General features: G+C 41.1%; 1 protein-coding gene and 1 long non-coding RNA gene across 3 annotated transcripts in view; one reads left to right on the plus strand and one right to left on the minus strand.

The window, feature by feature from the left end:
* Window positions 1–11,072, plus strand: part of LOC143644582 (uncharacterized) — a 67,655-nt gene extending 56,583 nt beyond the window's left edge. The window contains exons 3-4 of the long non-coding RNA XR_013156761.1: window positions 9,689–10,498; window positions 10,908–11,072. This is a non-coding gene — a long non-coding RNA (uncharacterized LOC143644582). The remainder of the gene's footprint in view (window positions 1–9,688; window positions 10,499–10,907) is intronic.
* Window positions 844–21,012, minus strand: TRIM21 (tripartite motif containing 21). 2 transcript variants are annotated; one of them, XM_077113775.1, is made up of 7 exons: window positions 20,945–21,012; window positions 19,086–19,540; window positions 18,511–18,606; window positions 16,122–16,352; window positions 10,900–10,922; window positions 10,109–10,209; window positions 844–9,784 (listed from the first exon to the last, which is right to left on the minus strand). In XM_077113775.1, exons 2-7 carry the CDS (start codon window positions 19,491–19,493, stop codon window positions 9,222–9,224), a joined length of 1,422 nt encoding a protein of 473 aa, XP_076969890.1. In that variant the 5' UTR covers window positions 19,494–19,540; window positions 20,945–21,012; the 3' UTR covers window positions 844–9,221. The 2 variants fall into 2 exon arrangements, with proteins under 2 accessions (XP_076969890.1, XP_076969889.1); XM_077113774.1 differs by having other exon boundaries at window positions 20,773–20,987.
* Between the last annotated feature and the right edge of the window lie 4,661 nt (window positions 21,013–25,673).

Below are 25,673 nucleotides of genomic sequence, written 5' to 3' on the forward strand. Positions count from 1 at the left end.
GCAGCAGTAAGGAAGACAGTGTCTATATCTTACAACCACATACTTTTTAAGACCAAAGGAATAAAGGTTTATTTGGCCACAATAATAATAGAACCACAATTTTCTGTAGCACATAATCTAACTCAACTTATCTGTATAGCTCATTTTAACAACTGAAACACAGGGAGCCCAGAATAAGAAAGAGGACCTTTAATCTTGTATAGATTGTAATGCCTGGATGTATCTAGAGTATATTAAGCAGATAATCAAAAAGTACTGGGTACCTGGTCCAGATACGTCCTGAAACCTTGTTGTCACTTGTATCAGAACTGCATTCCTTTTTATGGCTAAAAAATATTCCATTGTGTATATATACCACATTTTGTTTATTAATTTGTCAGTTGCTGGTCACTTGGGTTGCTTCTATCTTTTTTTTTTCCTCGCTTCTATCTTTTAATGATTGTGAATAATTCCACTGTGAACATTTGTGTCCAAATATCTTTTTGATTCCCTATTTTCAGTTCTTTTGGGTATATACCTAGAAGTGGGATTGCTAGGCCATATAGTAATTCTATACTTAACTGTTTGAGGAACCACCAAACTGTCTTTTACAATGGCTGCACCATTTTAAATTCTCACTAGCAATGACTGTGATCCACATCCCCACCAAAATTTGTAATTTTTCATTTTTTAGTAGTAGTCACTTGGTGTCTATGAGGTGGCATCTTGTGATTTTCATTTGCATTTCATTAACAGCTAGTGCTGTTTGGCCACTTTTTCCCTTTGCAATCAGTATTTATTTTGGTGTCTAAATAGTCTCGTCTCTGGGTAGTGGGCCCCTGTGTCCTTTTTAATTAATTTGCTATTATTATTGTGAAATATAACATATATGCAAAAAAAGCAATAAATTTCAAAATACATTTTAACAAGTAGTTGTAGAACAAATTTTGAAGTTTGGCATGGGTTACAGTTCCACAATTACAGGTTTTTCCTTCTAACTGTTCCAAGACACTGGAGACTAAAAAGAGATATCAATATAATGATTCAGTGGTCACAATCAGTTGTTAGATCCTAACTTCTCTGTTATAACTCTGCCTTCTCCTTTGACCCTTATTCCAATCTTTAGGAATATTTGGGTTATGCCCATACTAACTTTTTCATGTTGGAAGGGGTTGTCAATAAATATGGGATAAGGCGATGGAACTAGTTGATGTTTTGGAGAGGCTGGCCCCTCTGCATCTCAGGACTTATCTAGTTATTTGGCCATTTTTATATCTTCTTTGTAGAAATGTCTATTCAAGTATTTGGTCTATTTTTAAAATGGCTTGTTTGTATTTTTATTGTTGATGTAAAGAATTTTTAATATGTCCTGGATGTTAAACTCATATTGAATATATGGTTTCTACATATTTTCTACCATTAACTATATTGTCTGTTTAACTTCATGATAAAGTCCTTTGCTAAACAAAGGTTTTTAATTTTGATGAGAGCCCATTTATCTGTTTTTTATCTTTTGTTGCTTGTGCTTTGGGTGTGAAATCTAAAAAATCACTAAATGACACAAGGTCCTGAAGATGCTATCCTACTTTTTCCTCTAGTCTCATTGTTTTGGTTATTTTTGGGTTTGTAATCCATTTTGAGTTCATTTTTATATATGATAAAACATAGGGGTCTACTTTCATTCTTTTGCACGATGTTTTCCCAGTAAAAAAGACTATTCTTTTTCCACTGAGTAGATTTTTTGTCCATAAATGTGAGGGTCAATTTTCAAACTCACAATTCAGTTCCATTGGTCTATATGTTTTTCCTTGTGTAATACTGTGCTGTTTTGATTACTGTGGCTTTGTAATAACTTTTACAGAAAGTGCGAGTCTTCAGTTTCATCCTTTTTCAAGAATGCAAAAGCTATTTGGGTCTCCTTGCCCTTCAGCATAATTTTGAGAATTGACTTTTATATTTCTGCAAAGAAGGTTTTTGGAATTTTGACTTGGACTGCATTGAATCCATCAGTTGCTTTGGGGTGGAATTGACATCTGAACACTACTTAGTCTTCTAATCCATGAACACTGAATTTGTTTCCATTATTTGTCTTTTTAAACGTTCTTTTAACAATTTTTATAGTTTTCTGTGTAAGTCCTCTACAACCTTGGTTTGGTTTCATCCTAGACATTTCATTCTTTTAGTAGTTATTGTAAATGGAATTTTTCCCCATGGTTTCCTCTTTAGATTTTTCAATTCTAGTATATAGAAATAGTACTGATTTTTGGGTGTTGATCATGTACTCTGACGTTTTGCTGACCTCATTTAATTCCAGGAGCCTTGTAGATTTTTCAGGATTCTCCGTATATAGGATTTTGTCATCTGTAAATAGGGAAAGTTTTACTTCTTTCTTTCCAATTTGGATGCCTTTTATTTCTTTCTCTGGTTTAAATGCCCTAGCGAGAACACCCAGTACATAACTGAATAATAGTGGTGACAGTGGGCATCTTTTTCTTGCTTGTGTTGTTGGAGGAAAAGCTGTCAGTCTTTCTCTACTGAGTATTATGTTAACTGTGGTTTTTCATAGGTATCCTTTACCATGTTGAGTAAGTTTCCTTCAATTCCTAGTTTTATAAGTTTTTATCAAGAAGGGATGCTGGATTTTGTCAAATGCCTTTGCAGCATCAATTTAGATGATCATGTAGTTTTCTCCCTTTATTCTGTTATGTGGTGTATTTCATTTATTGATTTTCTTATGTTGATCCAACCTGGCATACCTGGAATGAATCCTACTTGGTCATGGTGTATAATTCTTTTGATGTCCTGATGTATGGTTTGCTAGTATTTTGCTGAAGATTTTTGCATCTATCTTCATAAGCGATATTGGTCTGTGGCATTCTTTCCTTGTGGTGTCTTTATCTACTTTGGTATAAGGGTGATGTTGGTCTCATAGCATGAGTTAGGAAGTATTCCCATTTGTTTTAGTTTCCTTGGATCTTAAGCAAACACCATGAAGTGGTTTGGCTTAAACAATTGGAATTTATCTGCTCCCAGATTTGAGGCCAGGAAAATGTCCAAATCAAGGCGTCCCTAAGTAGATGATTTCTTCCTGAAGACTGGCTGCCCAGCAATCCTTGGCTCTTCTGTCACATGGCAAGACACCCAGCTGCATCTGTTGTCTCTCCTTTTACTTCTAGGTTTCATGGATTTAAGCTTGCTTCCTTGGCTTTCTCTCTCTCTGTGTCTGGATTTTGTTCATCTATGTAGAATGCCTAGTTAACAGAGCCTTTGTTTTCTGTAGTTCTGAGGAAGGTTACTATGTTTCCTATTGCTTTGCTGCCTCCACTTGAGTGGGGCTGGAACAACGGCCACCTTCAGAGCTGGTCCTGGGCTTCTGAAGTAGCTGATCAAAAGCAGTCGTCAGTGATCAGACCACGTAGCTCTGGCATTTGGAACATTAGCTCTTTAATGTCCCACCTAGCTACCAGTAAGTTCCACCAGGAGCTCAAGCTACAGTCTCCACGGCAGGGGGGGTGGGACTTACTGTTATTTACTGAAACTTACCAGCCTCTTCCTCCTGCTTTTCCCTAGATGTTCCACTGTGTTCCATTAGACACTGGAGTCTCAAAATGCTGAATTCAGAGAGTTGCTACAAGTTCAGTCATTGGATTTTGGAGGGAGTGGTTCCTGGAGCTTCCTACTATGCCATTTTCTCTCGATTCTCTCCAGGAGCAAGTTTCTACATAGGCTCAGCAGAACAAGCTTATAAGTGGTTGTTGTAGTTTGCTAGCTGCCAGAATGCAATATACCAGAAACAGAATGGCTTTTAAAAAGGGGAATTTAATAAGTTGCTAGTTTAAAGTTCTGAGGCTGAGAAAATGTCCCAATTAAAACAAGTCTATAGAAATGTCCAATCAAAGGCATCCATCCAGGGAAAGATACCTTGGTTTAAGAAGGCCGATGAAGTTCTGGGTTTCTCTCTCAAGTGAGAAGGCACATGGTGAACACAGGGCTTCTCTCTCAGCTGGAAGGGCACATGGCGAACACAGCGTCATTTGCTAGCTTTCTCTCCTGGCTTCCAGTTTCATGAAGCTCCCCGGGAGGCGTTTTCCTTCTTCATCTCCAAAAGGTCGCTGGCTCATGGACTCTCTGCTTCATGGTGCTGCAGCATTCTCTGTGCTCTCCGAATCTCCTTCTCAAAAATGTTTCCTCTTTTATAGGACTTCAGAAACTAATCAAGACCCACCCAAATGGGTGGAGACATGTCATCACCTAATCTAGTTTAACAACCACTCTTGATTAAATCACATCTCCAGGGAGATGATCTGATTACAGTTTCAAACATACAGTATTGAATAGGGATTATTTTGCCTTTATGAAATGGGATTTTGATTAAAACATGGCTTTTCTAGGGTCCATACATCCTTTCAAACCAGCACATTGGTATTATTCAAATCTTCCATATACTAGTTTAAAAAAATTATTCAGCACTTATCGCTAAAATTGTTAAAAGATCCCACAGTGATTATGAATTTGCTAGTTCTTGTAGATCTATTCATTTTTGCTCTGGAACAGCTCTATCTCCTAAATGTGTCAATTTTGAGATTATATTAGTATGTTGCATAATTGAATATGAATATAGCTACAAAATATTCTTTTGGTTAAGGTTTGCTTAGTAAATAATTTCATATCATTTAATCACAAGCATTTTGTGCATTATAGTTTAGGTATATGCCTTTATTTTTATTTTTAAAGTTTTTATTAGAGAAATTATAGATTTACAGAAAGATTATGCTTAAAATAAAGATTTCCCAGCTATCTGTTCCCCATTTTTTAAGATTTTGCATTAGTGTGGTTCCTTTGTCACAATTTATGGGAAAATATTATGATATACTATTTGCCATGGTCCATTTACATTAGGGTTCACTGTGTTGTAGTCTTATGGTTGGCATGTTAAAAGCTTTTTGTTCTAGCAACATATATACCACCTAAAATCTCTCCTACATTCAGGCATATAATTCAGTGATATTAATTATATTCACAATGTTGTGTTACCATCACCAAAACTTTTCCATCACCCAAACAGAAACTCTGTATCAATTAAGAATTAAATCCCCATACTCTATCCCCACTCTGGCCCCTGGTAACCTGGTATTCTTAATTTCATATAAGTGGAGATCATACAATATCTGTTCTTTTGTGTCTGATTTTTCTTCATCATGGTGTCTTCAGTGTTGTCCCATGTGTTGGTATTTCATTCTTTTACATGACTGAATAGTATTCCATTGTGTTTACATACCATATTTTATTTATCCATTCATCTGTTAATAGACACTTGGGTTGCTTCCATCTTTTGGCAATTATAAATAATGCTGCTGTGAACATTGGTGTGCAAATATCTGTTTGAGTCCCTGATTTCAATTTTTGTGGGTATATATGTACAAGGGATTGCTGGATCATATGATAATTTTATACTTGAGAACTGTCATACTCTTCCCCACAGCAGCTGCACCATTTTCATATAGATGCCCTTTAACCATAGAATGGTTTCCATAGAATCGGATAATTTCTGAATTTTTAGTGATTTGTGTAGCCCAGTTATATCTAATATATTTATGATTTTTTTAGGAGACTGTCTATCTTCCAAGTTATTTAATCTATTTTTTTCATCTCCTGTTTATATCTTTGTGCATATTGCAGTCTGGATAATTTTTTCTAATCTATCTTCAAGTATTTTGCTCCATCTTCTCTGCTATTTAACCAGTACTGAGTTTTAATTTTTATAAATTTAAGGATTACATTTTTAATTCAATAATTCCATTCTATTCATTTGACATATTTGGTTCTTTTTAATATTGGCTTTAACCATCTCTTCATTTTAATTCAACATTTTATTTCGTTGGCTATTTTAAACATACTTAATCCTCAATCAAATAACTCCAATTTTTGTTATTCTCATGTGTTTTATTATTCTAGTTTTTTTTTTCTTTTCCTTTTCTTCTGAGTCTTTCTCAAGGTGACTTGTTTCCTCATGCGGTTTATACCTTTAATTTTGGTACTTTCTGTGTGTATCATATGGGATTTGGATAAGGGTTTTTCCCACTAAGAAGAATTTGCATTTACTTTCTCCAGGTGTCTGGGATTCTTCTCAGTAGGGCAGCTTGCATTTTACCAGACAAGGCAGATACTGTAAGTTTTAGCCTTAAACCAACTGTGACATATCAGGTTAGCCTTTTCTTTTTGATGATGTTCAGATAACAAACAGAGGGATAATTCTTTGATTGGAGAAGGTTCATCCATTATAAGAAGTGGTAGGTGGGAGCAGATGCAGGTTTAAGTTTTTAAATGTATTGGCAGGAATCTGTGGGATTTCTATCTGATAGATCATTTTGTTTCTTTGTCTTGTAACCTTTTATTTTCTATACACTGTACATTTTAAGATTTTGAATCCACTCTAGTCATGTAGTCCATTTGCTGTTTATTTCTTAAGTCTGTATCCAACTAGTGAGTAGATAGCAATATTTTTGAATGCCAGGAGCTAATCAAAACAAAGCAAAGCAAAAATCACCTTTCATTATCTTTTGCAAATTGGATCTGCTTTGGTTGGTGGTCTCCTTCAGCACTTAGTTTTCCTATCAAGATGATCAGCCAGGCAAATGCAAAATGCAGGGGCCTCTCTGTTTTCTCTAAGCCTCCTTCTCCTGGGCTTGCGCTTGCTAGTGGTCTTGGAAATTCCCTTTTACAACCAACACGCCTTCAAGTGAAGGCTACCTCTACTCTCTTTGAGATAGACTTGCATCCCTTCCTGGGTGCTCTCTTGTGTGATTTAACCAAGTCCTTAGCCTCAGGTTGCTTCAACTTGATTGCTGCCCATACTGGCCCAGATTTCTGTAAGATGTTGCTTTGCCCTCAGGACAAACTCTGGGAGGGTGAGCCTAAACCAAGTTCCCTGGCTCAGCCCCTCAGAATTCCATCTGATAAATCGGCACTGACATACATGGACCCCTGTATGCACACAGAGGCAACTTTGTTCCCTCTGGAACAGGACCAGGGACTCAGTATGTTGTGGAGAGGTGGGAGAGGGGTCAGCAAGGGTACCTGGACCTTCTTTGGCTTTGAAGCTTCATTTTCTTAATTCAGCACTTGTCTAGATAATGCCGCCCTCTGTTTCCTATAGTTTTTAAGAAGGTGACTATCTTTAAGGTTCCTCTTCCTTTTTGCCCAAGGAGGGTTGGAACAATGGTCCTCTTGAGAGTTGACCCTGTGACCTGAAATACTGATCAAAAGCAGTGATATGGTATCATACCACACACCTCTGGGGTTTCACTAGGTCTTTGTGTATCACCCTGGCACCAACACACTAATCTAGGAGCTGGAGTTGTAGTGCCCACTACTGCCAGCTGCGAGGCTGGGGCGTGGGGAATTGAGGCCACTTGGGGGAGGGTAAAATTCATAAGTATTTACTACAATTTACCAGCTTCTTCCTCTCACTCCTCCTTGGATGCTGCACAGTGTTCTAGAGACTTTGGAGTTTCAAAATAGTTGATTCAGACAGTTCCTGCCAATTCAATAGTTGTTTTGGTAAAGGGAATGATTTCTGGAGCTTCCTACTCCATTATCTTCCCACAGACTTCAGAATCAGGCCCATTTAATTCTTTTTTCTTTGAGCCCGTTTAATTTTGAATTGAGGTCTCCATGGCTTCTTGTGGCCCTAATTCTTCCTAATTCCCAAGAATATCTTGCTAATTGGAAAAAGTTACCAGCTTCATTTATTTATATCTTAAGAAATAAATACCACAAAATTAAGTTAGTTGTAAGCTTCTCTAGACACCCTCTCAACCTGCTTCTAGCTGCATGTGATTGTGTCCTCTTTACAAAGAATGAGAGGATGACCTGTTCCTGTACTGTTAGGGATGGCAGGGAAGAAGGTGAAAAGCAAGTGACAGTTTCAGGGGATGTTGAATGAAAACCCATGAGTGAGAACAGAGAAGATAAAAAATATGAGATGCCACAAACATAACCACCATGAGTTCTGAGATCCTCGTAAGCATCCCTGGAATCCCAATGTACTTTCCATGAAATCATTTCTGAGCACCTGCTTTGTGCCTGGCACTGTACTAAGCACAGCAATAACGTGGTCCAGCCCCAACTCCTACACTCTCCTCAGAGTACACCACCCCAGGACCCAGGACTCCTTTTCAACTGGCTCTATAGGTGGCTAAGTCTCCCTGATATCCCAGCTGCCTCCATCGAGGGCCCAGAGAAGTCATGGGTACTTCACCTCAGGGCCCAGCACAGAGCAGGGCCTGTATGCTTGTCTGGAGAGACTTACCAAAGCAGAATCAGGAGGCTGAGAGACAATATGTCGCAGCAAGTGTGCTTCACATTAAGCGGGTCTGGCAGTAACTGAAATGCTCAGAGATGCTGAGATCCAGAGAGCTATTCTAGCCATAGGATTTTGTCCTTCAAAACCCAGAGTTCCCTCATTGTGTCTAGGTGACATCCATTTGTGCACTGATGAGAGAAGATAGTCTTGACCTGGGCCTTATAGTTGAGGACCAAATATTCCAGATTTAGAAGAGGGGAGGGCAATCCGGGCAATCCAGGCAAGAACATTGTGTGCCATATCAAAGCTACATCAATATTAAGCATGCTCAGAGTTGGCAAAAATTTCAGATTGGAGGGTGGTGGGGCACAGCATGCTGGGTGGTGAGCATTGGCAATCTAAGGCAGGCAAAATTAACCTTTCTTTAAAACATATAGCTGTTTTCCTATAAGTAATGTACAGTCACTGATGATCAGATGTATGTGTGTAAGAAAGATAATCCTAGATGCAGAAGAGAAACAGGGACTGAATGGGACAGACTAAGGCAAAATTCTCTTGGGAAGCCCTTCAGTAAATCTAGATAGATCTGACCAGATGTACTGGCTGCGAAGATGGAGAGAAGAAAACAAAAACTTGAGTCATGTAAAGATGGCAGAAACACACTTTTGACTGATCCAGATGAATTTGGGCCATAACACAAGTAGTTTGTTTCCCTGGAGGCAATCATGAACAATCAAAGGCAGGTATATTCATGTTTAAGGCCATATGACATTGGCATTCAGTGACCTCCCTACACAAACCCACTTTTTGTGATTCTGAGATCTCTGCAGAGGCAGAGGTAGATCAAAGCTAATGGGAAAAAGAGGCAGAGTCAGTGGCTGAGAGAGGGTATGCGAGGCGGGGTGGGTGGCAATGTCCAGGAGACGGTCATTAGCCATCAGGGGATCCCTCCCTTTCCCACCCTCAGAGGACAGAGGGACAGAGGGGCTGAGTTTTCTCCTGTGTTATTGAAACCAGGATTGAAGAAGGGCCTCAGAGGTCCAGTGAAGGAACAGTCAGAGAAGGTGTAGATGAGGGAGCCATGGTCAGTGATGTTGTAGAAGGAAACAGTACTGGCCTCACAGTCCAGGAAGATCCCAACCTGGCGTGGAGGTACCTGAAGGTGGAGGGGAGTCGGCGGGTAGGTGCTGGCCTCATATTTTTGTTTGTTCCACAACCAAATTGCCCAGAAGCCATTCATGGAGCTGAGCATAAAATGCCCCTTTCTCTTTACAGAGTCTCTACAAACCCCCAGGTCCCAGGACTCCTTGCCCGTGACATCGACCTCCCAGTAAACTTTTCCAGAGTCAAAGTGCTGGGCACCCAGGACCATGGGGAAACTATCAAATCTCTCTTCATTTTCAGGTACATCCTGCCGGGTGTCTCCAAGTCTCACTTGCCTCCGATCCCCTGAAAGGATGAGACACGGATTGGCGGTGTTTGGATCCAGAGTGATGTGTACTGCAGAGAGAGGACCACAGTCAGGCCTGGAAAGTGCTGCAAGCCTCGGAGGGGGCAGCCACCTTGTGCCTGTGGTGGAGGGTTTCTGCAAACCACAGGACCAGGAGGAGGGGGGGGACCCCAAGCCTCAGAACGTGAGGATTATGACAGCCCAGCCATTTCTGGCTCTGATCAGTGAGGAACCACCTTTCCCATCTTCCTCTCTACCCCCCTACCCATTCTGACTTGTCACCTCAACTCGACACCCTGGGAGTCTGCTCTGCACCCCTATTATCCCATTTCCCTTCTACTCAGGCCAGTCCCAACTCCTAGTACGCTCCTCACCTGCACATGTCCTCAACATCTTCTTCAGCCCTGGGACCCAGCACACACTTTCCAGGTCTGGAGAGACAGTATCCAGGTCCTCCAGCTTCCAGGCCTGACTCCTGGGGAAGCAGAGTCTGAGATCCCCATCTTCGACTCCTACTGTTCCCTCCCGTAACCCTAATGCTACAACCTCCCTCATGGACGACTCTGATAATCGAATTCAATGCAAATTTACAAACATCTCCTATGTTCAGGTCCTTCGGGCTAGGAGACAAAAGATGTAGGATTTATCTCCTATCTCCTATCCAGGAGTTCCTGGTTACAGGAGGCTTTGCAGCATGTGGAGAGGCTGTATTTCTTCTCCAAGTCTGAGGTCACCATGCAAGCATATTCTGTTTAATTATACAGGTAAAGCATCTGATATAGATGAATCACTTTGGTAAGGGACCTCAAGGGTTCATGCTTTTACTGTGGGTCTTACTTTGGTTTTTTTTTTTGGGGGGGAAGTTTGTATCTGGTTAGCTTCCACTGAGAAAAGGAATCCCAGAAGGGGAACTTCCCAGAATTTTTCTATCTCTAATTTGTGAAGATGTTATACTCTAATCAGTTTGGGCAACTCACCAACTGAGCTGCCCACTGCTTAGCCTTCTGAAACCAGAAAATATTTTATGGATGATCAGACCTTTGAAAATAGTCCTGAAGACAGGGAATAACTTTGGTGCAGGTTTTTCTATCTAATTCAATATCCTTTTTCATAAGTATATATGCTTCTTACACCCTCACCCCCAACAAAGTATACCTCCTCTTACCTTTCCAGGATACTTCCCACATCCTAAGGAAAAAAAGAGGCAGAGAGTGAGTTCAGGAGTCACTGGTTCACCATTGAGACTTCAGTCCTGTGGGTGATGCAATGTGATACCCACCTGTGGTCCCCAGGGCACTATTCTACCCCCTTCCTCTAGGCCAAGGCTCTAAAAACATTTCTGACTATGCTTGGAGCAGAGAGTTTGTGTGGATGCTTGTGGGTAACCAGGAACCCAGCATGGGTGTGATTTGTAGCTCGAGAAAGGATCATCAGTTTAAGGACTTTGACTCAGAAAAGGAATTAGAAAGACCAGATGGTGGGGAGAAAAAGAGCCCAGTCTGGCTGAGGCTGAGGTAATTGGAGAGGGTGAATGGTCAAGTTAGGGGTCCAGAAACAGCTGTCTCTCTTTGGGCTTCAGCTGTTTGGAGGAGCGGGCTGTTGCTGGTCAAAGCTCTGTCCAGTGCTGAACTTAATGTTGCCTCCTCATGTATGTGAAGTCAAATCATCTGAGAATATTCTGGGGGCTGGGAGCCCTCACATGGCAAGTGGCAGGTTTATTTGACAATACAGTCAAAACTGTATTGTAAAGTCAGGTTCAAAGTGGGGCAAGAAGCAAGATAATGGGCAGAAGAGAGCCTGTCAGGTCAGCTCAAACCGTGGGACTTTTTGCACGAAAGAAATCTCTCCATGACTACATCAGACTGAGAGATGGTGAGAAGCAGTGGGGAAAGAAAACCTGTAGAACAGTAGAGCAGAAGGGACTACTGAGACCACCTAGTCCACAGTTTCTCAAAGTGAAGACAAATATATCATTGGTGAAGGTGAGATGATTTTACATAGAACATACATTGATGAATTAAAAAAAATAGCTCTGTACGTATTTTATTTTTCGCTCTATTTCTTACTAATTGGGTGAACTAGATCAGGTTACTTAACTGTTTCACTTTTATTTCTCACTAATCTCTTATTATCTCTGTGTCTTAGTTTCCTCATCTATGAAATGGGGATAACACAGAACTTCCCTATTTGTGTTTTCATGAAGGATTCAATGAGCTAAAACCTCATGTCTGGCCTTTAATATGTAATACTTTGAAGCCTGCAGCTGCTATTGTTATTAAATAAGTTAGAAAAACATAACATCACAAATTATTGCTTAGAAAAATTTCCTCTTAAGCTGATTTTATTCAGATAAAGGAGTGAGACAATTCAAAAGAAAAATGGCATGCTCAAATAATTTAGTTCACAGAAGTGGCAGAAATTGTGAAGATGATAAATTTATAATTAAATTTTGGGAATTCTGTGTTATTTAGTCTCCCCAGCAGCCTCTTGTTTTACAGATGGATAAATTAGCTCTAGGAGAGGAAAATTACTTAACCTGTACTTATGGAGAGACTCGGTGGTAGGGCTGAGGCTAGGCTACTGTTTAATTTTTAGTTCTATGTTTTTAGCTGTATTACATTTATTAAAATCTTCCCATGTGCTAGACATCATCTAAGAGCCTCAGGGGATTCTCTCCTTTAATCCTCACAAAAATCCTTTAAAACAGGTAATATTATACCAGTATACTTCATTTTACGACCCTTCACAGATATTGCATTTTTTTTGCAAATTGAAGGATTGTGGCAACCCTCTATCGAGCAAGTCTATCAGGGCCATTTTTTAACAGTGTGTGTTCATTTCTGGTTTGCATGCCACACTTTGGTAACTCTTGTGATATTTCAAACTCTTTCATTATTATTATATCAATGATCTGTGCTGCTACTATTGTAATTGTTTTGGGGCACCACAAACCACATCCACATGAGAAGGCAAACTTAATCCATAAATGTGTGTGTCCCTGACTTCTCCACTGACTGTTCCCATCTCTCTCCCTTTCCCTGGGCATCCCTATTTCCTGAGATGCAGAAATACTGAAATTAGGCTGATAACAACCCTACAATGGCCTCTAAGTGTTCAAGTGAAAGGAAGAGTATCACCCCCCCTCTTTTAAATCAAAAGCTAAAAATCAGTAAATTTAGCGAGGAAAAGATGTCCAAAACCGAGACAGGCTGAAAGCTAGGCCTCTTGTGCCAAACGGCCAAGCTGTGAATGTAAAGGAAAAGTTCAAGAAAATTAAAAGTGGTACTCTAATGAATAGACAAAGGGTAAGAAAAACAGACATATTGCTGGTCTGGAGAAAGTTTTAGTGGTCTGCAGAGAAAAATCAAATCACTGACAACATTCTCTTAAGCCAAAGCCTAATCCACAATAAGGCCCTGACTCCGCAATTCTATGAAGGCTGAGAGAGGAGAGGAAGCTGCAGAAGAAAAGTCTGTAGCTAGCAGAGGTTGCTTCTGAGGTTTAAAGAAAGATACCATCTTCAAATCATGAACATGCAAGGTAAAAGGGTAAGTGTTAATGTAGAAGCTGCAGCAAGTTATCCAGAAGATCTAGCTAAGATAATCGATGAAGATGTCTACACTAAACAACAGATTTTCAATGTAGACTAAACTGGCTTCTGTTGGCAGTAGATGCTATCCAAGATTTTCATAGCTAGAGAACAGAAGTCAATGCCTGGCTTCAAAGCTTCAAAGGACAGGCTGACTCTCTTGTTAGGGGCTAATGCAGCTGGTGACTTCAAAGTTGAAGCCAGTCCTCATTTACCATTTTGAAAATCCTAGGACCTTTAAGAATTATACCACCTATATGCATAAATGGTACAACAAAGCCTGGATGAGAATGCATCTATTTATAACATGGTTTATTATTGAATATATATAATTTTTGCATGGGCAGGCACTGGGAATCGAACCCAGGTCTCCCAGCAGGTGAGAATTCTGCCTGCTGAGCCACCATCACACAGACCTTTATTGAATATTTTAAGCACACTGTTGAGACTTACTGCTCAGAAAAATAGATTACTGTTAACGAACAGAAATCATTTGAAAGCAATGAACTCTAGTCACCCAAGATGGAGATGTACAATGAGATTCATGTTTTCATGCCTGCTAATATAATGTCCATTCTGTAGCCCATGGATAAAGGAGTGTTTTCTACTTTCAATTCTTATTATTTAAGAAATACATTTCAACCTTCTTGACCAAAAGGGGGAAGAGTGAAATGAGCCAAAGTGTCAATGGCTGAGAGATTCCAAACAGAGTCGAGAGGTTATCCTGTAGGTTATTCTTACACATTAAGTAGATATCACCTTGTTATCCAAGATGTAATGGAGAGGCTGGAGGGAACTGCCTGAAAATGTGGAGCTGTGTTCCAGTAGCCATGTTTCTTGATTGAATAATGATAAAACTTTCACAATGTGACTGTGTGATTGTGGAAACCTTGTGTCTGATGCTCCTTTTATCTAACTTGTCAACAGACGAGTAGAACATATGGAATAAAAATAAATAATAGGGGGAACAAATGTTAAAATAAATTTAGTTTGAAATGCTAGTGATCAGTGAAAGCAAGGGGTAAGGGGTATGGCATATATAATCTTTTTTTTCTGTTTTCATTTTATTTCTTTTTCTGTTGTCTTTCTATTTCTTTTTCTGAATTGATGCAAATGTTCTAAGAAATGATGAATCTACAACTAAGTGATGATATTGTGAATTACTGATTATATATGTAGAACGGAATGATCACATGTTAATGTTCTAGTTCTTTTGTTGCTAATTTTTTAAATTAATAAATTAATTAAAAAAAAGAACAACAAAAAAGGACAAAAAAATACATTTCATAAGGCTATAGCTGCCGTAGATAGTGATTCCTCTGAATAGATCTGTGCAAAGTAAGTTGAAAACCTTCTGGAAAAGAGTCACCATTTTTGTGATTCACGGGAGAAGGTCAAAATGTCAACATTAACAGGAGTTTGGAAGAAGTTGATTTCAAGGCATCAGTGGAGGAAATAAATATAGATATGGTGGAAATAGCAAGAGAACTGGAATTAGAGGTGGAGCCTGATGATGTGAGTGAATTGCTACAATCTCTTGATAAACTTTAATGAATGAGGAGTTGCTGCTTACATATGAGCAAAGAAAGTGGTTCTTGTGATGGAATCTACCTTTGGTAAAGATGCTGTGAACACTGCTGAAATGACAACAAAGGTTTTAGAATATGATATCATCCTAGTTAATAGAGCAGTAGCAAGGTTTAAGAGGACTGACTCCAATTTTGAAAGAAGTTCTACTGTGGGTAAAATGCTTATGGCTTGAAGCTGTATATCCCTCTAGAAAAATAAATCTGGTCTATTCCTATGGGTGTGAACCCACTGTTAGTAGGATTTTTTGATGAAGCTACTTCAGTTAAGGTGTGACCCACCTCAATCAGAAAAGGTGTTAATCCTCTTACTGGAGTCCTTTATTAGATACTGTAAATTCAGACAAAGAGAAAGCCATGGAAGCAAGAAGCTGAAAGCAATGAAAGCTGGAAGAAAGGAACAGACCAATAGATGATAGATAATGCTTTGATTTGGACATTCCCCTAGCTCTAATTGTAAGTGAATAAATTCTCATTGCTTAAGCCAAACCATTTGATGTATTGCTTTGAGCATCCTAGGAAACTAAAACAATCCTATCAACCGCGATTGCATGCTACAGAGAAATCTTTCGTGAACGAAAAATGATGTAGCAAACTTCATTGTCTTATTTTAAGAAATTGCTACAGCCATCCCAACCTTCAGCAACCTTCACCCTGATCAGGCAACAACCATCAATATCAAGCTAAGACCCTTCACCAGCAAAAAGATTACAACTTGTTGAATACTGAGATGATGGCTTGCATTTTTTTTAGCAATAAAGTATTTTTTAATTAAGGTATGTAGTTTTTTAAAGACATAATGCTAATGCATGCTTAACAGACTGCAGTATGTTGTAAACATAACTTTTATAGGCACTGGGAAACCAAAAAATTCACGTGACTCACTATTGCAATATTCGCTTTATTGCAATGGTCTAGAACCTAACCATATCCAAGGTATGCCTGTAATATCCATGCTCCAGAAGATTACACACCTAGTGTGTGTTACAGCAGGCATTTTCCAGGGATGTCCATTTCTGTTAATTGCTGCAAAGCATAGTCCCTCCTTAATCTGTACCTTTCTATTTCTTAAATGCAAACAAAAATTCTGGTTTGTTTTAAGAAAATTTCAGGGACCAGGTTACCATTTGCTCTAACAGTAGCCCCAGAGAGCACTGGCTTTTTTTCAGTTAATCCCTGAATTTCAGAAAGGAGCCTCTCCCGGCTGCTTACCTGTAGCAGCTCTAGCGCTGAGCCCCGACTCCTCCTCTCCAGCTCTGAGACCAGCTCCTGCAGGGTCTGGCTTTGCTGGGCCAGCCTGGCCTCAGTCTCTCCCATAATTTTTAACTGCTCTTGCTCATCTTTCTCCAGCTTCCGCAGCTGCCTCTGTTCTTCTTCATCCAGGAACTTTTTCTGCTGCACAAACTCTGTGTGAATCTTCGCTTTGTGCATCTCAACCTTTCTCTTGAGTATCAAAGGGAAAGAAAGAGGCAGTTTTTATCAGAATCACTCAAGATTCAGGAATGGATCTTGGTACCTATTTCCATGCCTTGCAGACTCACCATTCTGGTTCTGTCTGAGAATACACACACATACATGCACAATTTTGCTAGGGAGGTAGTGGGATGAAGTATCTAGGACTAACTGTATTGAAACTGGTGGGGGCACACTGTTAGCTGGCCTACAGTCTTAGCTGTATCAGTCTATGGCACCAGAAACTTTCCTCAACCTCTCTTTTAAAAGCCAGTCACCTCCCAAACATGTCCCATGGTCTTCATCTCTCAGTGAGTTATTGAGAGGGTAACACCTGTTCCACCACCCCCTCCAAAAATAAAAAAAAACCCTCACAATGACAGGTTCACAACCACTCTTAAGGTATGTAGTTTTTAAAAGACATAATGCTATTGCATGCATTTTGCTGCAATAATGCAGGCTGGCCCACTCTTAAATCCTGAAGAAAAGGAATCTTTGCTATATTCTTTGCATGCCTTCTCCTGACAGTAACTGGAAAGTCTTCTGCTTGGAGTAGGATACCCCTCTTGTCACTGCAGCCTGACTCACCCCTCCCTTACCCCAAATCTTACCCTTCTGGGATGTGCTGGCCATGAGCTCCTGCCACTCCTCTCTAATCACTGACCTGCCCCATCTCCACTAAAAGCATCACCAGCTGGAGACAAGCTTTCATTCTCCTATACTTTGGACAAGCAACCACCTGGTCAGACTGTTTTTTTCTACTTCATGGTTTCCTTAAGCACATGCCTTTTAGTTCTTGCCATTTCCTAAAAGACATAGCAGTTGGTCTAAAATGGTGAAGTATAAACACTCATTGTTTCACTGTGCCTTAAACCTTTGGTAAAAAGGAATTTATAATTCATGATTTTAAAAAGGGAAACAGATATTTGAGTGTCAATCACTGACAAAGTTAAACACTTATTAAAGCCCCTCAAGATACAACTTTTTCAAGGCCTTTTTAAGGAAAACACTGATTCAAGTGTTAATGTCAAGAACTAAACTCTCCTAACGACAAAATCTTAGGGAGATTTTCCTTTTTTTTTTTAAAACTGCATTAACTGGAATTTAAGCCAGCACTCTGCACTCCATTGTATTTTCTCCTAATCACTACAGAGAAGTCAAATTAAATCCAGAAGTAGGAAGTATGTATCTCTATAAATCAGTAAATGCATGTGTTTATATGGACCAATAAAGAAAATTACATGTAGGAGCAATTTTCTAGAAATGTCCCACAGATGGTAATACTGTATCAAAATAGTTCAGCATCAGTATAATCTTGCAGGATATGTGCAATCACAGAAATACAAGTAACTCAAAAGCCACTGTAACTCTACGTAGAAAATTGTGCCCAGTCAGAGCCTTTCACCTATTTTCCCACCCATTTCTAAAATGAAGTTTGAAAGGTTGGATTGATTGTGGATTTATGGTCAAGATAAGGTCTTAAATCAACTCTCCCAAGAGATCCTGTCATCAATGAAGTTGCTTCATTACTTTTTCCAGGTGCTCATTTTGAAAATGAACTTACTCCAATTATTCAATGTCCATCACATAAGTTGTACACATACATTGAAGCTGCTTTAAAAAGTTACTGAGATGTCCATTGTTTGATTCAACTGCAAAAAGTTGTATAATTATAAAAATTTAAAACGGACAGTCTTTTCTGTAAATATGTATTATGAGAAATAAAGAATGGCAGGACCATTGCTTTCATTAAAATATCTACTCCGATTTGGAGAGAGAAAAAAAAAAAGAAGCATAGCTGTTGGGCTTTTCTTCTGAGATACCTCTGTCAGTGAGAGGCAGCGGTGCTACCCTCTCACACGCACCCCTTTGCCAGGGACTGGGCTCAGAGGTGCAGGGGTCTTTGGGGTATGACTTGTCCTCCTCAGCATAGTCTCCCATGAACTGTCAAGATTTGTGTCTGATTAGGCCTCTGCTTCTAGCCTCTGTCTTTTTTACCTCCACCAGTTGAGGATGGTTGGTTTTTGTAGAGTGACGTATCCCTACTCTGTCACTGTTCAGACAGCTGTGCTTAGGGCCTTACTGAGCCCAGGATCTTAGATCCTGCCAGGCTTCTAATCTCAGGTCCGTTTTAGGGCATGATTCTTGCCTTCCAGGCTGTTCTCTTATTCGCAACATCCACTTCCAACTTCTCAGTCAACTCCTGCTCTTTCCTCAGCTTCTCTAAAGCGTCCTGGAGCTTCTCCTGGAGAGGAAGACAGCAAGTTAGTCCCCAAACAGACCAGGAAGTGTAGGGGGGGCGCTGTGGGATGCGGAGGTTCAGATTGGTTCTTAGAAAGGCCTGGGTACTAGAGTCTGAGTGGGGTAGGAGTTCTGCAGATGGAAGGACTTGAGCAAAAGCCTGATCTTTGCTTGCGGAATAGAGCTACACTGTTGGAGTCACGGGGGTGGGGGCGGGGGTGGGGGCGGGGGCGGAGGCGTTACTAGTTCCTAATTAACCGGGAAGCCACAAGGAAACGTGATTCTTGCAGCATTTTTCCATAGCACAGTCCCTGTTCCTGGGGACTGAGAAGATTGTGCTTAGTTTGCATTTCCCCTGGTATATTAGGCATGGAATAACCTTCCTTTCCCCAACCAGTCAACTCCAGGGGTACTTCTTGTTCATCCCCTGCTCTGGGGAGCGTCTCCTTCCCATCTGTCCATGCCTCCAGGTGAATGCCTTACCCGGTAATCCTGAGCAGCCTCTTCAATAGGGATCTTGGGGTGATCGCGGTGTTTCCGGGACTCGGCACACACCCAGCAAAGGGCTTTCCTGTCTCCCTCACAGAACAGGTGAAGTTTCTCTCCATGTACCTCGCAGTGGTCCCCCTTTGTGCCCTCCTTGGCATCTACGTTGATCTGCCGGAGGTTGTCCACCACGTTGGCTAGCTGCCTGTTAGGCCGGAGGTTCCTGAGCAGGAATTTCTTCCGGCACACGGGACAGGCAGCGCCTCCGTTTCTCCCCACCTCAGAGATGCATTCTTCGCAGAAGTTGTGGCCGCACTCAATGCTCACAGGTTCTGCTAGGGGATCGAGGCAGATAGGGCACGTGACCTCTTCCCACATCATTGCCAGGGGCTTTGCTGAGGCCATGGAGGTAACGTCCCTGCTAAGCAGCAGCACAGAGATCTTGTTTGGGACTATTGGGGAGACAAAAAAAAAGGAAAGAAGAGAGGGGTTATGGGAAATAAAAATGATTCAAAGGAAACTATAAGGGGGAGTGAACTGGAGGGGGTGAAAATAGGAAAGATGAGAACAACCTAAATAACAAAGACTCCTCCATAGTCTGGTCTGTTGATATAGTTAGAAAGAAGGGGAAACTGAGTCCACAAAAGAGGGAGAGGAAATTGTCTAGAACCTCAAAGATAAAGCTGTTTAAAATTCTTTCACCATGTCTATCGTTGCTTAAGTCCTTCAAATGGAATGATAAAGAAGGTGAAACAAAACAAAACAAGGGTGGGCCACGGTGGTTCAGCAGGCAAGAATGCTTGCCTGCCATGCCAGAGGACCCGGGTTTGATTCCCAGTGCCTGCCTATGTAAAATAAAATAAACAAAAAAACAACTCCTGATGGTTTACTATGTGCCCAGCCTGGGGCTGAGGGATGAACTCATTTAATTATATCACCTTCTCTATTTGAGGTGTGCCCACTAGGTATTTGGTTGGCGGGGAGGTCCAGGAAGGGGTTGCTGAAGTATGGGGCTCAGGCCATGGGGTCTCCAGCTTCACACAAGGACCATTTCCACCAACTGTCACTTTGGAAATTCTTGTGGTGATTTATTATAAAGATTCCCTTCAGTGCTCAGGCTTTTTCTATCCATCTTCTCCTATCCCACCAGCCCTCCATTTTGCTGAGAAGCTCATCATTATAACAGATACCATTTACTATGGCCCTTCCATCCTCCGTGTGCCAGAGAATGTGCTCCACGCTTTGCATACATCTTCATTAATCATTACAATAATGGCAGGAGTCATATACATAGAGGAGGAAGAAATTTAGGGATTTTGCTATTGAGGAACAGGGATGTGGAGTGTCCCCTGAGCTGCTGGGGAAGGGGTGGCCCCTGGGTGTACTGAGGGTGTGAGGAGGAGCAGGCAGGGGCTCCTGACAGGGACTCCTCTGAGCAACTGCAAACCTTCCTGTCTTCATTTGGGTATAGGCCAGCTCGGTCTTGAACCAGCAAGGAGCAAGTGGGGGGATGGGAGGAAAAAACATTCAGCTTCAAGGAAGGCTCCATACCTCATGCTGGGTTTCCCCAGCCGCCCGGCAGGCTAGACTAGGACCCAGCTCTTCCACCCTCACCTGCCCCCTCCCAGATCTGGCGTCAGCATCAGGGTAGCCCCAGCTTCTTCCTGGTACAAATCATACTCACTGTCCAGCATGGGAATAAGTTCTGGGCTTGGGTCCAATCAAGTCAGGAGCAGAGAAAGGACAATTCGGATAGAAGGCTCTCGGGTTGGAAGAGAATCTTCAAATCTGGGTAAGGGGAGGGAGAACAGCCCCCAGGGAGGGTCGGGCACCTTAATCTGGCCAAATTAACTCACTTTAACAGGGTAGTCACTGGACGGCAGGCGCTTATCAATTTCACTTTCGATTTCCTCTAAGCGGCAAGTCAGAAAAAAAAAAAAAAAAAAACCCAGGGGAGGAGTGTGGGCGGAGAAATGGGCGGGGAGGAGATGGAAACGGAGAGGGGCGGGGCAGGAGGAGGAGTGAAGAAGGGAAGGTAGGGAAGTGAAAGGAGTTGGGCCGGGGGAGAACGTAAGAAGGTTTCTGACAATGCCAGATTCAGGCTTCTTGGAGAAAGTTCAGCAGCAGTTCATCCTATGTGCAAGCTCGTTCCCATTAATTTAATTTAGGGGCCCCTCTCACATTTCCCCCTCCCAGCTCTGTGCAACTGAGGCTGTTTCCCTCCCAATTCCGAGGTCTGCAATTACTCTCTTCCTGTGGCTTATGGGCCCTCTTCCCTCCAGTGCAACTGCACACTCTAGAGCAGTGTCATAAGCTGCTCTGGGGGGAAACTGTCCCCTACTCGGCTGTAAGGCAGGAGCTGGGCACCCAGAAAGGCCGATCTGACGTGGTTTCTACTGTCTTCCTTCCAGTGAGCATTAGAGACACTAACTTCTGTGGATTCCTATGGTCTGAGCTGGGGGGATAGGAAAAGGGTCGGGTACCGTGGAAAGCAGATTTGGTTATACAGTTTGGCTGTCTGGGAAAGAAGACTTGGTGATAAATTAATAAATCTACCCAAATGTGCTTTCTTTGGCACTGGTCACCTTCCTGTATATAAATGCTGTGTCTGCATCTGGGTGCTGCTCCTAAAAGGGCCTGGCACTCCCTGTTATATACCACTACCTGCTTCCTGCTTCCATAAATGAATTCCTTTTCCCAAAACATGATATTCTTTCAACATCTGGGGTAAGAGATTTATTCTGCCCAACTGCCAAGCAGATATCATACCAGTGAGTGGCAAGAAGAAAACTAACATGTATTGAGGACCACCGTGTTCTTGTCACCGAGGTAGGGATTTTAGCAGGTTATATATATATATATATATATATATTTTTTTTTTTTGCATGGTCAGGCACCAGGAATTGAACCCAGGTCTCCAGCATGGCAGGGGAGAACTTTGAGGGCGAGCCACGGTGGCTCAGGAAGCAGGTATATTTTGTAGTTTACACAACAATTTAGCAAGTGAGGATTATTATTCTCATATTCAGGGAGGACAATGAAGCTGAGTGGAGTGACTTGCTTGAGTGACGTAGTAAGCAAAAGTGCACTAGAGTTAACAGTCTAGAAAAGATCCTCATTTTAGTGACAGCCCAGAGATAACTGGCTGCCCTGGCAGTTGAAGCAGAGGCTGCAGGGAGGGTTGGTTAGGGTGTGGTCACAAACTGCAGATGAGGAAGTAGAAAAGAAGGTGAGGAAATGGTGAGATTAGAAGAATTCTAAATTTCTTCCAGTTCATTCTGTGTGTGTGTGTGTTTTGTCGCTGTATAACGTAAGGTAAAAACATCAGTGAAGCTTCTCTTCATCTGTACAATAGATTTAGGAATCCTAAAAACACTTCATGCTTTAAATTTTCCAGTTCTGTTTGTAAGAGAATGTATAAGTGAAAGGCTCTCAAGTGACATCTAGTGTTCAAGCAGAATGAAAGAGTTAAAAAAAAAAAAAAAGAAAAAGCGACCAGTATTTGAATTTGCAGACACTCACAAAATGATTCTGCTTCACCTCAATGCATTCTTTGTGATTTCCTGCAGGAATTGAGTAAACCACTGTTGGGAGGTGTATGAAAAGAGCTTAGGGCTCAAAATAGAGCAGATGTGAGTTCAGTGCTGATCTTGCTATTTATTTCCTGGGTGCTCATTATTCTGAGCTTCAGCTTATTCATCTATTAAGCAGGGATATTAATATATACACCACAGGTTTATTTTGGTGCTTGTTCAATACTATGCACACAAATCAACTGGCAAAACAGATGTTATCATCTTACTAAAATAAAATAGAGGCGGAGTAGCCTTGGCCAATACCTTATCCACAAACCCAAGTAACATGATGGAAACTTGGGAGGGGCAGCCTTTCAACATAAAGTCAGTGGTAGGCAGGGCAGTAAAGCCAGCCAATCAGAAATAGTCACCTTAGGGTGGGGCATTCCATCGGGAACAGCTCAAATAAGGCAATGTAGCCTAGCTATCAAATCAGAAAGACTTACTGTATATAGGTTCCCAATTTCCGCTCCCTTCTTGGAGCTATTTGCCACTTTTGGGTTGGTGCTCCTGGATTCTGGAGTAGTTTGTTGCCCAGATAAACTTTAACAAACTTTTAAACACTGATCTTATACCCATTACCAAGGTGGAGATTAAGGCAAAGTTGATAATAATAGCTTTTCTTATACCACCCGTTCCAAATTCTTGTCACTGCCAGTACTTCAGTTTGTTCTTAACATGGCACGTGAATCTCTGGTCTTGAAGGAGCAGTATCCTTCATGTTCTTGCCTTATCGCATTAGCACACGTTGTCTTTAGCACACTGACCATTGTTACTTGATGAGAATAAGAATCTCTTCACCATATACCTTGGGTTATAGGTCCAGCCAGTCCTCCTTGCCCCACTGTGTACCAGCAACCCAAGTTTTCCTTGATAGTAGGGATGTCATTCCAGTCAGTTTGTAGGAACCCTCTACTCTGTCATCAGTGGTTTAAGAAACTCCAAATAGGCAGGGAACAGTGGCAGATTCCAATGATTGCAATCAGGTTTGCTTTCCCTAGTGGAAGGGCTTCTCTGTTATTTACTAGGGACCTACAAACCGGCAGAGTACTATGTTGTGGAGACTAAAAGGAAATATTCTGTAAATGAGTTACTTTTTAAATTTTAAAAAATATGTTAATTGGTAAAACTTAACATACGAACATTCCATACATGGTGTCATGGTCAGGTTCATGTGTCAACTTGGCCAGGTGGTGGTACCTGTTTGTCTGGTTGGGCAAGCGCCGGCCTGTCTGTTGCAATGAGGACATTTCATAGGATTAGGTCATGATCACGTCAGCTGCATCCACAGCTAATTCCATTTGTAATCAGCCAAGGGGAGTGTCTTCTGCAATGACTGATGCTTGATCTAATCACTGGAAGTCTTTTAAGGAGGATTCAGAAGAGACAGGCTCTGTTCCTGTTTCAGTTGGCAAGCCTCTCCTGTGGAGTTTGTCCAGACCCTCCATTGGAATCGTCAGCTTCACAGCCTGCCCTGCAGATTTTGGACTCCGCATTCCCGTGGTTTGTGAGACACTTTTATAAATTTTATATTTGTGAATGTTTCCTGTTGATTCTGTTTCTCTAGAGAACCGTAACTAATACGCATGGTGAACAATTAATGGTTTACAATATCATCACATAGTTGCTTGTTCATCACCATGATCATTTTTTGAACATTTGCATCACTCCAGAAAAACAAATAAGAAAAAAGAAAAAACCCATACAGACAATACCCCTTATCCCTCCCTCTCATTGACCACTAGTATTTCCATCTAGTCAATTTATTTTAACCTTTGTCACCCCTATTTTTAAATTTTTAATCCGTTTTTTGTAAATGAGTTATTAATGTGATAGAAACACGGGCCACTTTCACCTCCTTCCCTTGATTCTTTGACCAATGTGTACATATTGGATATACGTTTCAAAAAGTTACCACATATTGCTTGCTGATTTTAAGCATGTACCAGAATGTATAGGAATCGCCATCATTCTTACAGGGTGGGGTTTCCAAATTGGTGCCATAGCTGAGCCTTCAGCAGGCCATTCCACAGTTTCATTGGGCCAGCTGCTTCTGGCTGATGGGATACACTGTAAAACCAGTGCATTCCATACAGCAAGCCCAATATCAGAATTCTTTGTCTGTAAAATCAGTTGTAAGTATGCTTGGGGTACCCTGATTGTGTAAGTCTAAAAGTGGTGGTGCTGGCAGAAGCATTATAGATGGGAAAAATAAAACTGTCTTTGGAATATATACCTATTTCATAACAACAAATTTCTTTTGGTTCAATATAACTAATCTTCCACTAGAAGATTATCTACACCCTCCTAGAAATAGTGAAAAGTTGGGCTCAGAGTTGACTTTTCATATTCAGGTATCTATAGCAGCAGGGATAGAGGATGTATCTGAGGTAAATAGCATAGACTTTACCTCACCAAGGCTTATCTTTTTCCACTACTGATTTGGATGCTTGTACCTGAGTCCATTGAACAAGCAACAGGTGGCTGGGACAGAAGCTGATCATCTATCTACCTGATAGATTGCCTTCTCTGCATTGGATACTTTTTGGTAGGTATTCACATGGGACAAACATATTTTTGTACTCTGGACTGTTTTCTAGAAGTTCAACACATACTTCTCCCCATACCTCTTTATCATCAATCTCAGATAATCCTATCTGTTCAAAATTGTCAGGTTATCAGTTTATATATAGATCTGAAGGGAATAATCATTTGCTTGAAAGCTCTTCCCATTGGAAAGATTTCCCTTCATCCCTCTTTTTCAGGGTGATCTGTATTGGACACCAGTCTTATTTGCCATTTCAGAGTCTCTTGACCCTATCTTTTATTCTTAGCATCTGCTGGTGCTGGGCCATCACTACATACACATATACTGGAACTTGGATGAAACATCACACTACAGGGCATAGGATCAGATTTCTTAGCAGCTATCATGGGCCCAAATGATATGACCAAAAAAATGTGGGGAGTCAGGTCCCTGTGGAGTGAATATTAGCCAATGGGAAATAGG

The sequence above is a fragment of the Tamandua tetradactyla genome, chromosome 8 (genome assembly GCF_023851605.1).
Source record: "Tamandua tetradactyla isolate mTamTet1 chromosome 8, mTamTet1.pri, whole genome shotgun sequence".
Taxonomy (NCBI): domain Eukaryota; kingdom Metazoa; phylum Chordata; class Mammalia; order Pilosa; family Myrmecophagidae; genus Tamandua; species Tamandua tetradactyla.